General features: G+C 38.3%; 1 protein-coding gene across 1 annotated transcript in view; it reads right to left on the minus strand.

The window, feature by feature from the left end:
- The window catches only part of LOC124554723 (sarcosine dehydrogenase, mitochondrial), a 280,579-nt gene that overhangs the window by 122,177 nt on the left and 139,061 nt on the right, over positions 1 to 19,341 (minus strand). Inside the window, exons 9-11 of the mRNA XM_047128369.1 lie at positions 5,141 to 5,285; positions 2,066 to 2,207; positions 573 to 770 (exon numbers count right to left, since the gene is read on the minus strand). Of these exons, the coding sequence (XP_046984325.1) occupies positions 573 to 770; positions 2,066 to 2,207; positions 5,141 to 5,285 (485 nt within the window). The remainder of the gene's footprint in view (positions 1 to 572; positions 771 to 2,065; positions 2,208 to 5,140; positions 5,286 to 19,341) is intronic.

Below are 19,341 nucleotides of genomic sequence, written 5' to 3' on the forward strand. Positions count from 1 at the left end.
GGTAACATGAGAAAAAAATCATTAACTGAAAGTATGATATTATTACTGGAAGCTTTTAGATACAAAGGCCATCTGATATTTTCAGTTTCATAGAGAATGGTGACAAATGGTAAACTAGTTTTGAGATTTCATGACAAATGGCTCTTGGTAGCTTTGCTACAAGTCACTATACATTACATGCTCTGACTTTCACCAGACTGACCCTGAACTGAAACAATTGTCTGTATGGTTGAGGAAAATGTGAATTTCATTTGCAAAGATCATAATTTTTTTCTAGAGGGAGGGAACATCTTATAAACAACTATAATCATTTTGTGCATTAAAATTACAGTTATTCTCGTGCAACAGTCAGCAGCCAATAACGTTAAGCAGCAGCTATTAATAGTTTTCATGCAGCTTATTCAGTAGTAATGGCACTAGCATCTTTTTCCACGTAAACAAAAATTTAAAGATAAAGAAAGATAGCTCAGTATTCCAAATCTGTGCATCTATTAGCCCTGCTCCCATACTTCTTATTTTAGCTGGTGTAGCTTCTCTTCTATTCCAAAAATAAAAAACTCATTTGAACGTACTGCATGATGGTGCTTTGAGAATCCAAATGTTCTATCCCCTTGCAACAGACTTTCATAAGGAGTCTCTGGATTTCTAGATGATCCATAGGAGCCAAACCAATCATACTTCTGAACAGGAGCTACACCACTCTGCAAAAAGTACCCCGGTCTCTCCCATCCTTGTTTCTCCTCATAAACAACACCTGCATTAAGCAATTCCTGTGAAGAAACAATGATTTGAAAGTTATAGCATCTGGTATGTGCAGCACATTAACATGGAAAGAAGTATAAGGGGCAGTCAAAAGAAAATGAAACAGACAGAAAAAAGTAAGTAAACTGTTTGTTATTTCAAAAGTAATAAACATAGCTGTTAATACATTTATCCCACTGTAAGACAAGATGGTTAATACCTTCATGGAAAAATGTTTGTAGTTGCTTATGGAACCATAATTCTACCCAGGTGTGCACCTGTTCATCCAAAACCAATTGATGGTGCCCCAGCAAAAGTTCTACAGTCTAGTCTAAACAACCTTGGCAACATGTAGGTAATTACTTTTGAAATAAAAACAACTCAATTACTTTTTTGTCTCATTTTCATTTGACTGCCCCTTATACATTTATATACATAGATACTAACAAACATAAATTGTACCGAAGGACACATATTCATATCACATAACCTTGTTCCAGGAACCAATAAATGAGTTACAATATGAATATGTACATTGAATTGAACCTATATTAGTGTTTAATAAGATAGAGAAAGTTGAAGATGTGACTCTGGTTAGTGCCTCTCTGAAAATTTTTAATGTCTATGGGGAGAAGATTTACTCTATACTACATGGGCAAAGGTGCTACCATTTATAACTGTACTTTATATGGATATTCTATGAAACTCTGCAGAGTACTAATATCAATTAAGTTATTTCTACACAATGAAAAATGTAATTATAACATCTGGCAACAGATTAATTATACTGAATGCTGAAAATGTTCAGTGATGAACACCCTTTAAATGTGGAGACAGTTTACTGATCCACATAGAGTAGATATTCAGATTTTCTTATGTTTGAAAAAGTAAAGTCATTTGAAAAGCATAACTTTACATCACATGCATTATATCCCAAAAGTTATATGTACAACAGAATCATGTAAGTGGAAGAAGATGTGCATGGTAAAACAACAGTGGAATTTAGGCATCTGGGTACCAGTATGAAGGAGGAATAGTCAACATAGAACCTTTGACAAAGGAGACAGAAAAAGGAAGAGTAAGTCTAAAGAAAAAGGTATGTGCAAAAATTAGTGATAGGAAAATACTAAAGACTATTAGAAAGTATCAAGGAAAAGGAGGGCAACCTGTACACAGATTTTAGCACAATTTTCAGGTACTAGGAAGAACTGTAAGTCTTGCAGCCTATGGAGCCAAGAAGCTATTACTTCAGTTTTGCTATTATTCACACCGACTTATTAGCTTAAAATGGGTTTTGTAGGATAACATGTAACAAGTAACTTACATCATGCAATGGGCCTTTTCGGAAGTTCCTACCACCTAAAGGCTGATCATTTGGAAATACAATACTGTAATTCATTACATAGCTCTCATGACTTCTTTCCCTTATCCATTCTTGATCTTTAGTCTGGTCAGATCGAAAGCGTCTGCAAAAATATCAGAACTAAATCTGTAGTCATGGAATTTTAATCACATCATAGTAAGAAAACTACAGATTCTTATGTTTACACAGCAGTTAACAATTGTAAAACTGACCTCATCCTGCAAATAAAAGGTAAACCCTTAAATGGTGACTTTAAGAAGCAAATTGAAAGATAGAGACACTCTTATTGTAAATATCAAATCTGTTCAAGTGATGTTTTATAGATGCAAACAGTTATCAAACTGACAATGACAATCACATAAGTTAACTCAAAATTTATCTTTAAAACTCTTTAAAACTCTAATTAAGATGGCTTGAATACTTCTTGAGTTTCAGTTTCTGTGAAAGAAAGAAATCATATGAATGTAATCTCAGTGAAAAAATCAGATTACAGTATCATAGCAGTGTTATTTGCAGCTAAAATGCAAAACATTGATGGAATAATGGAAAACCATGCCTCATTATGAAATATCCATCACTTGTTCTTCCAGTTTATTGTACTTTCTCTCTCTCCCTCTCTCTCTCTTTTGTCCATAAATATCTCAGAATTCAATATACAGGATGAATGATTATTATTATTGGATAATTTGATTATGCTATATTTTCACCAACACTGAAAATAAATGGGTGATGATCTCTATATGGCAATGAAAGTCCTGTAATTAACAATAATAAATACCAATACTGAAACTTAGGTTTAGTGCTGATTAAAATATTATGTTATGAAATCTGATCTGCCATTGACTTGCAGTCACCCTGGAAAAGCCAAACTTCAATGGTTTCCAAGGTAAAAAAAAATTAAAAAAATAAAAATTGCTTCAGAATCACAAATATAATTCCAACTTGTACCACTCACAATAACATGTTGAGAAAGTGTGGGTATTTTTCCAGAATGTGTACAATGCAACTCAAGTTTGTGGTTAGTCATGGACAGTCATTTTATTCCAGTTGTTCAGATTCTGCATCATTATGATGCATTCCATCACAGTTTTAAGGGGCTCTGGAATGCCCTATACTTGCAATGTTAAAATAATGCTTATAAATTACATCTTTCCTCACAAAGTATTTGAGGTAGGAAGTTGAACTTTTTACAGATTATTTATTGGAATATGGGCTACAACTTAACACAGGGATTTTAAAAAATTTTAGTTCAGTTATTAAAGATGATTTTTTTTCAATTGTAATGAAAATTCACAACATTTTTTTGCAATTTTTTATTTATATATTCAAAAATATACAGTTTTTTGGAAAAAGGCTGTGTTAAATTATGCAGAAGGTACTGTGTAACATTTACTGAAAGTTTGAAACAAATGTGTTTGGAAGATCCTTAGAATACATGTAATTAGTATGAGAAAATAAAAGTTTTGGGAATCGAGCGACAAAGATTGGATTAACTTTTTAGTGCATTCCAGGTCCATAGGATGGATTATCTTCATCCTCTGCAAACTCCTCCTCCAGCTTCCTCTTGTTCCTCCTCCTGTTTACTCTTGCTTGTATTTCTAGACTCTTTACAGCCCTGTCTGCAGCCCGAAGGCATTCCTTGTCTAAAGCAAGCATCGCTCGTTGTTGTGTTCGTAGATTTTGCTACCATTTTCTTCAGTTGCAGTTACTGCAACACTTTTCCAAAAGGTTGTCATGTATGAACACTTATCACATTTCAGTTGTATTTCACTAGCAAGTCCTACGTGCTTTATTATGGAGAGTTCCAGACCAACTTCACTACAATGAATACATCTTACACAGTTTGAAAAAAATCCTTTGACAAGTGACATATCAAATATTTCATTCACATCCGATTCGCCCATAAAACATTCATAGGTTTCACTCATTGAACCAAGCTTCTTCTGTGAAGTATTTTCTTTCCCACTTTGACTGCTATGGGCAGGTGTACTTGAGAGGTTAGGTTCACTCACTTGGTTATCGTCTTTATTGTTTACAGTAATAACACATACCTTTGGCTTTCCAACATTTCTCCTTTTCTTAAAAGCCTTCAGAGGATTTCTAATAACTTTACTTTTACTCATTATTATACTTCAACAAAACAGAGACTCAAGAAACAGAATTAGTTACGAATATTTTCGAGATAACGACAGAGTAAATAAACATGAAACAATCGACAATCACACCAGCGATATATATTGAACCATCACAGGTTAGCCACAGCACATACTTTATCTCACATCACTAAAATGTACCTGATGAACAAGGACGTTAATAATAACACCATTTGACAGCAGTTTAACAGCGCCACAGTGGGTCACGCCCATGTAGAACACATTTCAAAAAAAATTTAAAAATAGTTGTAGTCTTCGGAATTGAATAAATTATATATCTATTAAAAGGTAATAGTCTGCAGATTCAGAAAATGCAAAAAAGTAAAAATTGAACTTTTCATGATTTTGAGCCTTTCCGGAGCCCCTTAATACAACTTCTAATTTTAATGCTACATAAGTTTATGATACTCATTTGCTGCAAGAAACACTAGAAGCACACTGAAAGTATTTCTGCCTTGGGGGGAAAAAAGAAAAAAAAACAGAAATATAGATAAGAGTACATTAACATATCTTCATGTAACAAATGATCATTCTTTGGTATACTGTCACCATTCCAATAACTGCGGTTCTTTAGAGTGTGGGAATTCTGGTTGGTTGGTTGTTTCGGGGAAGGAGACCAGACAGTGAGGTCATCGGTCTCATCGGATTAGGGAAGGATGGGGAAGGAAGTTGGCCGTGCCCTTTGAAAGGAACCATCCCGGCATTTGCCTGGAGCGATTTAGGGAAATCACGGAAAACCTAAATCAGGATGGCCGGACGCGGGATTGAACCGTCGTCCTCCCGAATGCGAGTCCAGTGTCTAACCACTGCACCACCTCGCTCGGTCGGGGATTCTGGTCTGAGAACCCATTAGTGAAGTCTAATTCCATGTCAGCATGATTACCTTATGTCATAGCTGAACATATGCAGCTCTGGTCGTCCATTAATAATCCACTGAGCCATTTGTTCTCCACAACCACCTCCAAACATCATTCCAGCTGAGTTGTAGCCACAGTTATGGTAAAATCCCAGCAACCTTGGATCCTCACCTGCAATGTTATATAGTACATTTTGTCTTGGAAACAGATATTGTGAGGTAAATAAGGCAAAACAAGCCTAGAGAATGATATATTATAGAAAATATGTCAATAATACACCAAATAAAACTGCCTGGAAAACTGTAGGGATGACTAAATAAACTTGTATGTGGTCTTATTATGAGGTACAAATTCCAAAGTTCTCTAACTATTACAAGCAACCTGCATTAAATTACTAATTTATACTTAGAGTTCTGCACAGTTTCAGGTATCCACAGACATACAATCAAATTTCCATAACAATAATAATTTTCTTGATAAAATCCTATGCAGATGTAGATATCCATGAGTATATCTACTATTATAATTGCTTTGTGTTTGAAATTTAAAGGACAGATACCAATGTTATGGTTTCCACCTGTTTAGAAGGGATAAATGATTATGACTGCATGATGTGGTGACACATGTTGGCTGTAAGTGTAGCTGTAATCTGACAAAGGTTGCCAGGTTCAGCAAGTTTTATTTCTGTCCTTACCTTATAGCTGCAACTGTTTTACTTATACCTATTAACTGTCTATTGCTGACATCTTAATGCTCATAGAGTCTGTGACTTATACAGGGTGAAAAGTATTTAAACCGACAAACTCTGGGAGGTTGTAGGGGACATCAAAACAAATATTTTTCCCTAATGTCATTTTCTCCTATGAGGAGTATTTAAACCGGTAGAGGAAGATTTCTCTGGCGACAAATTAATTAACCCCACAAACTTTTCTATTTTTTTTTTTACCAAAACGCAACACATTAACACAACCCAATTTCAATTACAGTAGATTTTCATAAATGCCTCCACTGACATGTAAACAAAGGTTACACCACCAGATCATGTTCTGTCTGACACAGGCAAAAACCCCAGGAGTATCCTCAATTGTTCCTGCTGCTGCTACTATCTGGGCAACCAGACCCTCTTCTGATGCAACAGGAGTTACATAAACAATGTTGCACATCTCTCCCCACACAAAAAAGTCCAGAGGGGACATATCTGGGGACCTAGCAGGCCATGGTACAGGACCACCTCTGCCAATCCACTTTTCTGGGAACTGTCGGTTCAGGAATCGACACACACGACGACTGAAATGTGCTGGCGCCCCGTCATGTTGGAACCACATGCGTTGTCTTGTAGGGAGCGTGACGTCTTCCAGCAATTCTGGCAATGCTCTGGCGAGAAAATTGTAATAGTGCCTGCCATTCAACGGCCGAGGTAGCAGATACGGCCCAATTAAACAGGCCCCAACAACACCGACCCACGCATTAATGAAGAACCGCACTTGGTGAGTGCTAGTAAATGAGGCATGTGGGTTATCCTCACTCCAAACATGTGAATTGTGCATGTTGAAGACTCCATCATGCCCGAACTTTGCTTCATCAGTAAACAACACAGAGGATGGAAATGTAGGATGCATTTCACACTGTTCCAGGTAACACTGCAAAAACTGTGCTCTGGGTGGATAATCATCTGGTTACAGGTTGCAGACACACTGTAAGTGAATTGGATATAACAATTGCTCTCGAAGGACTGTTCTTACTTTCATCCGATTCGTCCCCATGTTACGTGCAATTGCACGAATCCTGATTGAAGGATCCCACTCCACATGCTGCAAGACATCTTCCTCCAATTGCAGTGTTCTTACCGTGCGACGGTGTCCCTGTCTGCTAAATGACCTGGTCTCACGCAGACATTGGTACACAGCAGCAAAGGTCGTATGATGTGGGATACGGCGATTAGGATATTGTTGTTGATAAACCCGCTGTGCAGCTCGTCCATTGTGGTGTGCTACGTAGTACACACCAACCATAACCGTGTATTCACCCCATGTGTATTGCTCCATTAGTAAACAGAGACAATGCACTACTACACTGGCGTACAGCAGTTGCCTACAACTGAACAGCGTAATACGCCCTCTAACAACTGAAGATCGTAATACGGCCTCTAACAACTGAAAAGCGTAATATGGCCTCCATCGGTTTAAATAATCCTCATAGGAGAAAATGACATTAGGGAAAAATATTTGTTTTGATGTCCCCTACAACCTCCCAGAGTTTGTCAGTTTAAATACTTTTCACCCTGTATAACAGAAGACATCCCTGTAGTGCAAGAGTAGTGAAGTTTCTGCTAACCTCAGTCAATGCTTTTTAATGCTTAGTGTCCAGTTAAAGAGTGCATCAAAGTTAAAACTACTGAGAGTATGTTAGTAAAATTAATAATACATATGGAAGGGAAAAGTGGGGTGACTATACTCTAATGTGAGAAGCCAAACTGAAATTGAGAATTTTGCAGATATTTCTGCAGTTACACATCTTATGGCAAGAAGAAAAAAAGCAAAGCTAATGTGGTTTGTTTTAGGGGTAAAAGAGTGTATTTTCACACCATACACACAACTATAATGCCAAGTTTCTTAAATCAGAAATGTGATGCTGGAAAATATAGTATAATTAATTTTTAACAGTAAGAGAGATGTCAAAATTTCTTTCATCCCACCAAATCTGAGGGTAACCAAGGCCAAAAAAAGTTTAATCTTCTCAGTGAAGACATTTTATCTTTCAATATTGCATGTAGATTTAGTTTTGTCGAATCATCACAGTTCCTTATTGATATCGGAACCAAGTATGGTGCAATGAACGCCACCATTTTAAGATCTTTATGAGAAATCACCAATCTTCTGAATAAAATGTGTTAACTGTTCTGAGAGAGGTGAGAGATGTTTACAGAGGTGTATTAAGAGCACTAACCATTGATCTATGGAATGTTTCATACAGTTAAAAATCTAGTACATACTGTTGGAACCTACAGGAGGCCTTTTGCAGATGATACTGTAGACTACAGGAAGGTTGTAACACCAGACAACAGTAGCAAATTTCAGGCAGAGCTGCAGAGGATTGTCAATTAATGCAGGCCTAGAGTTGACCATAAACAAGAATAAATGTAACACATTGTGCATAATTAAATGAAGAGATCTTTTACTGCTGGTTATGTTACTGGCAACAAATCAGTGGATACAACAACAACCATAGGCTATTTTGGAGTAAGTGTCTGTAATAATAATGGAATGATGATGTAAAACTAGCTGGAGTAAAAGTAGGTGTCAGGCTGATATCCATTGGAATAGGAAGTTTAGTTCATTCATAAAAAATGTAACAAATATTTATAAGATGGTTCTTGAGTATTATTCATCAGTATGGATTCATTCAGTAAGAGATGACCTGCAAACTATATAGGCAGGTGCTACAAAAAAGGTGTTTGCCAACATCCTTCCTAACCAATGACTTGTGTCAGGCAGCTCCTGGACACCTCCAACAGGTCTTGGGTTTGCAGTCAATGTCCTGGCATGCCTTGTAGCTGTCCCACTGCCATCACTACTGGTATCTGGAACTTACATGTTCTCACTGACAGAGGAACACTTCTGGAGCTGGGCATTCATGGGGCTACCGATGCTATTACATCACAGCAAGGATGCTTGGCTGGCTGGATCCGTGTGCTGCTAACACACTATCTGGTGATATGCAAAGCTGGGCTCCACGACTCAAGTCAATGCACACCATTGAAATGCCACCTTCAGCTATTGAACGAGTATCTTGTTAAACTATGATACTGGTAATGGTGGATTTCTGATTCCATGACCAACAAGGAACTTGTACTGTGCACCCATTGCCCTGTCATCAACATAAGTTGACCATCTTGCCACTACCAGTGCTATCAACTGCTAACAACTGGTGTCAAAAGAACCAGTGATGCAGAGTGATCACATGGGCCAGCATGCAGCTGTGTCATCATAGCATGATGAGTTATGACAAGCTGTTTTGAGTGTTTGTTATTGAAGTGGGTGAAGATGTCTGTCCAGGTGGAAGGGCTGGTGGGGTTTAAAGTGTGATTCAATAAAGTGGATACAGATGTTGATTTAAGTGAACTTAGAGGTAACATTATGGAAACATATGCTGTTATGCACCCAGTTATCTGTACACAGTACAGTTTGTGGGTGAGAGTGCACCCTGTGCTCAGTTCTTGCCAGTGACTTTTTTTAAGTGCAACAAATGTAGAAACTATGTCAGGGAATGCAGGGAATGGTAGGCACTTTAGGTACAAGGACCAAAAATATTTTTTAAAATTGTATCAGGGTTAGTAATAATTAGTCCCTGTCTTGTGGTAATTTTCCTAGTGTATTTAACCTGTTTTTACGAACAAAGGCTTTACAATGTGTAAATCAGGGGAACAGCTGGTGATCACTCCATAAGTGGTTCCAGAAGTGGCTCAAATAAGGGCAGATAAAGTAGACTTGCAAATGTAGTTAGAAGCTTTAAAAGAGGTCAGATCTTTGTCCAATTTACCAGCATCCTTCATGGATACTAGTAACACTACCTATTTGATTAATTTTGGGGCAAAACAAGAAAAAATGTATTAGTATTTTTGACAATGTGTTGGCAGTCACAAAATTGGGTTGTTGGTTGAAGTAAGAATCGTTACACACAGCCTCATTATGTTTGGTAGGAGACATGAAAAGATATGTGATGTATGATGGGGAACTAAGAAATGCTCAAACATTTGGAGTGTTGAGGAAAGGCTTAGTGCATCAATATAGAAGGTAAAATAATTGTAGTTATTATTGTGACTAGTTAAATGTTGTGTCATAAAGTCTGGGTGAATCCATCAAAAGTTTCATGTCTAGAATAAAAAAAACCTCAATTTCAATACCTATGAGTTTTTGGAAGATAGTGACACAAACGAGATCCTTCTGCAAGAAGCAGAGCAAAGGACATCAGATGTGTTCATACAGGGATTACTACCTGATGTGCTGAGAAAAGTACTTCCAGAAATTCCTGATAACTTAGCTGAAGCTGTATGAAGATAGACATGGTAATCCAAGTTGGGATAAACAGATATTTCTTACACTGTCATCAAGTGTAACAATTGTGGTCATTTGGGCCACAGACAGAAAGATTGCCATCAGCCACAATGCAGGAAAAGTGGGAAAGGAAGGTATTGGGAATGGAACTTGAACTGTAGGCAGAATAGGTGGTAAGATAGGAAGATTCAAAGTGGCAATAGACAACTATTAAATGTCAATGGGAGCTTCAGGGCTGCTGAGCACTGCTCCCAGTGAATTTTAGCACATTAAAACATTCACAGAAGAGGAATTTTGTTTAATTGGCTTGGTGGTTGGAAGAGAACATGAGGTTTTGGTGTTGGACACAGATGTACATGTGTCTGTGGTGGGAGTGGACCTCAAGGGAAAGAGGTGATTAACCCCTCCACAGCATGATTTATGTGGAGTAGAGTTAATGGTATGTATTTTCTGGCTTCAGCAAAATTAAGTTTTCAGGTGAGGGGAAAACATGTACAGAAGTTTTGTCTCATAATGGTGAATGTTTCTGCATGATCTTAGGCTTAGATTTGCATCACACTAAGATTGACTTGGGCAATGCATAGTAGAACCCGGTGGAACATTGTTTCATGTGGGGGCAACTGTTGCCAGTGCCACTCTGCAGTGAAGACCATCTTTCTGGAAGGATGCACCTACTGAACTGCGTGCAAGACCACAAAAGAGACAAAGTAACATGAGATTCAGGGAAACTGTTTTGGGTGAGCATGGAAGTTAATTTTGCTGGTAAACATATTATGTGTGATTGAGCCACTGGGCGAAAATGATCAGCTTAGATAAAGCACTGTGTTTTGTGTGTAGGAGGACTGTACACATACAGATAGATGGTGAGCATTTAATGTCCATTGGTACAGATAATTTTGGAATTGAACACATGAATTTGTCTAAAGGATTGTTGCACACCAGTTTGGGTAATTTAGATCAACATGATCTTGATATGATGAATCCAAACCCTAGTGATAAGCAAGTCACCAGTGTAACTGCATTATGGAAGAAAGTGAAACATTTAGAAGGAAAGAGAGGTTACCAACGAAGGAACTGTTATTACAACTTGAGGATCTGTTTAAACTTCATGGATCACTGCCAGCAATCTTGGTGATGCAACACAAAATCCCAACTGGGAATGAGTCACTAGTATACCATAACCTATATTGTGTGCATCACCTACAGCCAGTAACAGAAGAGTTCATTGGCCAAGAGTTAAAGGAGGATGTTACTCAATAAATTATGAGCCTTTGAGGTGCACCAGTGATGATCATACTGAAGAAAACCACAGATGGGATTAAGGCATGTCAGTTTTGCTGTGGCTATTGGTATCACAATAGTTGTACAATTTCAGATGCATATTCATTCCTGAATATAACAGAAACCTTTGACACTTTAGGTTGGTGAAAGTTCTTTTCCACCATAGACCTGTGGCATGGCTTTCAGCAGGTAGAAGTAGCACAAGGGCCACCCAAAATGACATGTAAGGTTGTTTGGGGACACTGCTAGTACCATCATTTGTCATTTAGACTGAAGAATGTGTCAGCCACATTTCAGCCCTCATTGGACCAAGTTTTGAGAGAAGTGAAGTCAAGACAATGTATGCTGTATTTGGTGAAGATAACTTTCTTTGTGAAAGATACAGAGGAGCATATGAGATGATAAAGGGAGGTTTATAAGAGGTTAAATGCAGCACACCTGATTCAGCACAGAAAAGTGTCACTTTGTGCATTATTTGGGACATACAATTAGTCATGCTGAGGTATGGAGCATTTCTAGACTAGTGAAGGCCATACAAAGTTTTCCAGTGCCTCAGGAAGGGAAGCAATTACTATCTTTTTTGGGTTAGGAAATTTCTATGGAAAATTCATCCCTGTATTTACAGAAATAGCATGACCACTCATTCATTTATTGAAGAAAGGTGTAAAGTTCCATTGGACATCAGAATGTGAAGGGACATTTGGAAATCTGAAAGAGTCATTGACAACTAGTGTGATATTGGTCTTTCCAAATTATGAAAGGAGTTCATATTGTCTTGTAATGCAAGTAGTCATACAGTTGCTGTGTATCAAGTCAGGAAGTAGATACAGTGGATCATCTGGTCACCAATGCGTTGCATCAGTTAAGTAAAGTGGAGAGCAATTATTCTATCACAATGAAGGAAATGCTGAGCCTCATTTATGGCATAACATGCTTCTGATGTCATTTGTATCACAAGAAATTAAGGTACTGGTGGATCACATGGATCATTAGGGTTACTGGTGGTATCATCAAGATTGAAGGATCCATTTAAGAGATTCACATGTGGGGCACTGAAGCTAAGTCAACCTGGTTTTGAGGTACGTGTAATCCATAAACCTGGTTGGAATCATGGGAATGCTAATGGCCTCAGTAGGAAAGGTATTGTATTACAGAGAGCAGTCTGCTCCATTGCAGTGTGGCAGAAAGTGAGAGCTGATCATGAGGACTGCAAACTAATCTAAATATAGTCACAGTTCATTGTGGATGACGGTGTATTGTGCAAGACAACAAGACTGTGAATTGCAGTTCCAGTCAGATTACATGAGGAAGTATTAAATCAGGCATATGATCATGTGTTACCCAGCCACTGGCCCCACAGGGCCACAGAAAGGCATGTGGCCAATCATTACTGTTGGTGTACATGTAATCAGAATGTGGAACAATATGTGGGTAACTGTGTACCATACACACAACAGGCAGAATTGAGCCATCAGCATATATGACTGCAAAGGTTACTGGAAGCTAGTAAGCCGTTTGAAATTATTGGTATGAATATGTTACGTCCAGTTCTTTTTCACAAAAATTGGCTGGAATCACTTTGTGGTGACAGACCATTTTTAATGTTACAATGGAATGATAATATCCTGAACCAGCAAGCTAACACAGTGCATCTAGCAGTGATAAATAATTGGTTGTTGAATTTCTGGGTTTCAGGACGTTAATTACTGATCAGGGAATCAATTTTGGTGAACAGAGAGAGTGTATTGAACACGATGAAAAATGCTCAGCCACTATGTGAACAACAATGACAGAGACAGGGAAATTCTGTTGTAATTGTTTGTCATGACTTATAACTCTGGGATCTGTGAAAATACATGTCTATCGCCATACAAAGTAGTATGAGGTGTGTTTTTTGAGTAAGTACTGTTTTGAAATTAAAAAAAGATGTGCTAAGATATCTCAAGAATTTTATTTTTACATGAAAACCTGTATCTTAATCTGTGCACTGACACCATTATAGTGTGATTCGTCCTTGTTTACATTGTGTACTGAGTGTTTAAGATGCCTCCAATAATTGCGAGTCCTGCTGACTGTGAAATACAGGCTGTTACAAGATTTCTTAGTGTTAAAGGCCTAAAAGTGATCGATATTCATTGTAAGATTTGTGCAGTTTACAGAGAAAACATTATGAGTGATGGAATGGTAAGAAAGTGGGTGAGAGCATTTAAAGATGGCCGCACAAATGTGCATGATGAACAACAGAGAGGGCGTCCTTCGCTCGTTAATGAAAGTTTGGTGCAGGAAGTGGATGATAAGGTGAGAGAAAACAGACACTTTATGATTTCCTCCTTGCGGTATGACTTTCCTAATGTTTCTCATAGTGTTTTGTATGGCATTGTGACCGAGCACTTGAATTACCGCTGGCTGGAAAATGCCATCATCATTTGAGGTAACCAAACCTAGAGTGGCAAAGATTGGAGAGCCAGTGCAAAATTGTGTGAGGACTTTACATGAGATGTGGAAGTAGGTACAGGGATCCTATACAAAGGCCCTCAGACATCAGGAACAAGTGGGTTAGGGAAAATTTTTCTGTAAGGGGTGTAAGAATTCCCGTACAGGGAATATACGTAATGGATGTATGAGTACAGGTTGTGGATGAATGGCTGATGACATAGGGAAGTTTTGGTCTGGCAGTGAGACATTCACGGATAGCCAAACGATAAAGCAACCACTCAAGGTAAGTGGGAAATCTGGGTTCAAGTCCCAGTCTGGCTCAAATTTTCATTATCATCATTCCATTCTGTAGCTGATAGTTGTCCATATTTGCAACTGAAGAAACATTTCACATATTTCATAATGGCTTTAACTGCCACAGTACCTGTTCCTCTGGACAAGCATGTCAGAAGGAACTTTGCATCACAATTTAGAATAACACAAGTACTGAAATATCATATCATATCATATCATACACACCATCTGGCTGCAGTCTCCTCCAGGCTGTCATGAACCAGCTCCTGGATGCCTCCAAGGTGTCTTCAGTTTGAGTTTGCGTCTTGGTGCACCTTGTACCTGAATAATCGCCATCATTGCTAGTGACCACCACTTCCATGTCTCACTGCAGGAGGAATACTGATGCAGCCACGTGCCCATAGAGCCGCTTATGCTGCTACTTCACTGCAAAGTTGTCTCACTAGTCTCCGTGCACCACCAGTATGCCACCTGGTGATTTGCTAAGACATACTCTGCTGCTTGGAGTCATCACGCACCATCAAGATGCATCTTCAGCTATTGTAAGATTATCTTGTTAAAAAGTATGATGCTGCTCCCGATGTATTTCTGATTCTGTGACTCCCAAGGAACTGATAGTACACACCCATCACCCTGTTCACCATCTTGAGTTTACCATCCTGCTGCTAAGGTGCTATCAGCCCATAACAGAGGCAATACACACTGCAGAGAGATTCAGTGTTGGAATTCCAGGAGCATGTGTTCCAAGAATAGTTGGGCAACATGTTACTTCCTTCACTTATGTCTTACAAAATGACAATGATGAGAAAAATCAGACAAATTAGGATTCATACAGAGGTTTATCAACAGTTGTTCTTTCCATGCAACGTTTACAAATGGAACAGCAAAGGGTGGAGGGAGTGTGTGGTGTGTTTTTGTGTGTGTGGGAGAGAGGGTGGGGGAGAGGGAGGGAAGGGAGGTAGTAGTACCAGAAGTACCCTTCACCACATACCATTAGGTGACTTGCAGAGTATAGATGTGGATGCAGATGTACAGGGGATAGGCAAAATAACATGAACACCTGCACCTACTTGGGAATGGTTTATCAATAAGGGGTTGGACCCCCATTTGCCCGTAATACAGCTGTGATTCTTCTTTGAATACTGGCATATAATGATTGTGTAGTCTCCTGTGGAATGTTATGCCACTCTTCAATGAGAACCTCTTCTAACTCCTGTAGTGATGAGGAAGGCAGAAATCTGCTCCGGAGTCTGCACTCTAATACCACCCAAAGGAGTTTGATAATGTTCGAGTCTGGGGTCTGAGCTGGCCAGGGAGGATGCAGTTTAGTTGCGTGCTCCTCATACCATCATTGTACTGTCCTGACTGTAGGAATGGGTTCATTGTAGTCCTGAAATATGGCATCATTTTTGGAGAACAACATTTGAATCATGGGTCCACCTGATCACCTAAAATGTTCTCATAATCATTGGGTGTAACACAGCCTTTGAGAGTAATGATGGGACCAGCAGAATACCATGATATGACTGCCCACACAATCACACTTCCACCTCTATACTTAACCACTGCAATCAAGCAATCAGGATTTTAGGCTTCTTTTGGCATTCTCCAGATGTAAACCCAGCCCGGTGTTGTGTTGGAAATAACAAAAACATTGACTCACCAGACCATAATACGTGTTTCCACTGATCAGCCACCCAGGACTTACGATCCTGACACCACGTTTTATGCTTCTTTGCATTGGTTGTCATCACTAATGGTTTCGGTATAGGAGCTAATCCACGAATATTCACTTTATGGAGTTCTCGGCAGACAATATTGATAGATACAGGGTCTCAAAGATGGCTATTGAGCTCTGCAGTCACTTTAGCTGCCATAGTTTTCTGTTGTTTTGACACAATCTGTGTCAGCATATGATGATATCTGTCATTTAGTTTTGATTTGCACCCACTATTACATTTACACAATGATGTCTTTCCATGTTTTCTTTAAGCTATTGAAACAGTTGCTCTTCAAACATTCAATAAGTTCGCTGTCTTGCTTACTGATGCTCCATCCAATTAGGCCTCACAATCTGCTCTCTTTGGAACTCTGTTAGGTCTTTCATTGCACGTTGACCTCAGCCCCTCAATGCAAGTATGATGCGTGCCCTACTCATAAACAACCTGCACTGATGCCTAGTCCACACTGAACACTTACAGTCCAGCATGACACATGCCTTACCTGCACTGTTGACCTTCAAACACGACCATCCCATTACTACCACTGTTCCCATTGTTTTGCCTACCCCTGTAGCTGACATATCCACCATCCTCCAGCACAATGTAAGCTACAAAGTAGTCTAAGTCCTGTTTATGTATTACATAAGACATAATGTTTGGTATAAGATCAGAGAACTGTTCAATGCTTCTCTTAAATGTATTTACAAGTACAAAATGAAACACTTATTACATTAAGGAATATTGCTCATTAGCATGATTTAATATCATGGTGAATTTATGTGCATTTGATAAGTTATGTATGAAATTTAAAACTTGTCCAATGTACAGATTGTTCCATAAAATTTTGGGCATATTGCTAGATGTCTGCAACTTGCTGCTACGATATTCCAGCACCAAGTTTTCTGGACATCTTCAGGTGAATACTGATGAAAATGCACTGATCTCACTTACTGAAGACCCCATCGGCACCTGCTTCATGTATCTAATTTGTGATGTACACTTGCTGCATGCTTCTGCTGCAAGTCTTTGTACTGCACCGCACATCATCTGTGGTAAAAGCTCACCTCATTCATATCAAACTGATTGTCTTCTGATAGTAAAATCACAGAATGAGGCCAGCTATGCAGAGCACAAAGTTTTTCTACGACAGGCTTCCATGCAGAATTTAACTGGAAGCTGCCATTTTGATTGATAAAGGTCACAGATGATTGTATTTCCACTGAATCACTGATGATGGAGCTCCAAAAGGTTCACATAGGGGTCTCAATTTTTTTCATTTATTTCACCAAATGACCAGTGGAAATGTAGGATTCAGTGGTACTGAACTTATTGGCTTGGAGGAGGTGAGTATGTCACTGATGTTCCACAATTCGATCCTACATATTGTGTGTCATTTTCCCTCTATAAAATTTGCCACATTCACAAAGAATCCTGTAAACATTTTCCTTGCACAACTCCTAGTAATCTGTAGTGAGCACTTACCTAAGTTATTTTAAAACCAACAGTATTTTGGTGATACATTGATGACACTTTTGTAGTTTGGTCTCATGGTTTGGACAGTCTCTGAGAGTTCATTTAACATCTGAACTCGACACATGGAAACATAAAATTTACATGGATCTGGAGAAAGATCATCACTTGATGTTTTTAGACATCCTAGTGTGACATAAGAGCAATGGCACACTTGGTAATTCAGTGTTTCAAAAGCCCACTAATATAGACCTGTTGTAACACATTTCTAGTTGCCACTATCTGGCATAAATGATTGACATTTTAAAGACCTTAATCCACCAGTCCCATACCATTTCAGATGCTGATAGTCAGCAAATGGAACTGGAAAACCCACAAAAGTGTGCTTCTGGACAATGGGTATTTGTCTCAAGATGTATAAGTAGGGCCACAGACATAGAAACAACAGAACAAGGAAGAGGATAAGGCCTTCAAAATAACTGCTTACCTACAATATATAGGAAGTATTTCAGCAAAAACAAGTAGGATATTAAAATGACATAAAATTAAAGTAATCTTTCATTGTCCTCCCAAAGTCTCAACAATTTTTAGGCTCTGTTAAAGGTTGCAGAGTTGTACAAGACAGGATACTGTGCAGGATTGTATTGTAGTACATCAATGGCATACTTTTCTCCTCCAAGCCAGTAAGTTCACTACTGCCAAACACAGTAAAATGAAACAAAAATTGTGGCCCATAGTCAAACTTCTGGAACTCCATAATCAATAAATCTGTGGCAAAGTAACTAACTTTTTTAGATTGAAGTCAGCTGATAGGTATTCCCGCTTAAGGAAAGTCCCTCTAAGGGATCACCTTCAGAGGGCATCATGTTTCCACACAGAGAAGGAATTAGCATATTTCATCAAAGTATAAGAGGTATTAGAGATAAAGTTAGTGAACTGTTTATAGATGTTGACTCTGAAATTATTGGTATGTCAGAGCACCACTTAAATTATTTGACAGTTCAGAGGCTTCCTTTACCAGGATACAAATTGGCTGGCTGTTTTTGAAGGAGTTCCTTGTGGGGTGGGGGAGTGGCCATGTACACAAAAAACAGTATTCCATTTGAGTCCATAGATGTATCACAGTACTGCACTGAACAGATATTTGGATGTCGTGCAGGGGCAGTTGAATTTAGTGAAACTAAACTTCTAATTGTTGTTGTTTATAAGTCCCCTAACTCTGACTTCAGAGCATTTCTGCTCAAGCTAGTGTGTTCTTGATTCACTTTATAGGAAGTACCAGAAATTTGTTATATGTGGTGACATCAATATAAATTTTGTATATGATGGTGCAAGAAAAAGGATGTTGGTATATCTCCTAAATTCATATGATGTGATGCAGATTGTGTTTATTTCTACTAGGGTGCAGGGGAACAGCAGCACAGCCATAGACAATAGTTTTATTCATTCTTCATTACTACATGGGCATTCTGTTAACAAAAGGGTGAATGGCCTTTCAGACCATGATCCACAAAATTTAACACTAAAAGGCTTTTGCACTCAAACAAATGTCACACATAATTACAAACTATGTAGGAAAGACTTATGCTTTCCTTAATACATTTCTTGTGCTCTTTGAGAGTTGCTTTCCATTAGAACGTTAGGATATCATGTAGAACAAAGTGGAAATTATATCAAAGTGTTAGAAGTAGTCACAATCAAGCTACAGTAGCCCATTACAAACAGTACTGTAAGATGCTTAAAAATCTTGTTAAGAACACAAAAAGTATGTGTTATACAAATAGAATAGCTAATTCACAGGATAAAATTAAAACAATATGGTCAGTTTTGAAGTGTCTGGTCAGCAGAACAAGGTCGACAATATAAAGTCAGTTCGCAGTAAAAAATTTTCTGTTACTGATAAATCAGATATATGTACAGTATTTAACAATAATTTTCTGAGCATTTCTGGTGAATTACATAAAAATTTAG

The sequence above is a fragment of the Schistocerca americana genome, chromosome X (assembly GCF_021461395.2).
Source record: "Schistocerca americana isolate TAMUIC-IGC-003095 chromosome X, iqSchAmer2.1, whole genome shotgun sequence".
Taxonomy (NCBI): Eukaryota; Metazoa; Arthropoda; class Insecta; order Orthoptera; family Acrididae; genus Schistocerca; species Schistocerca americana.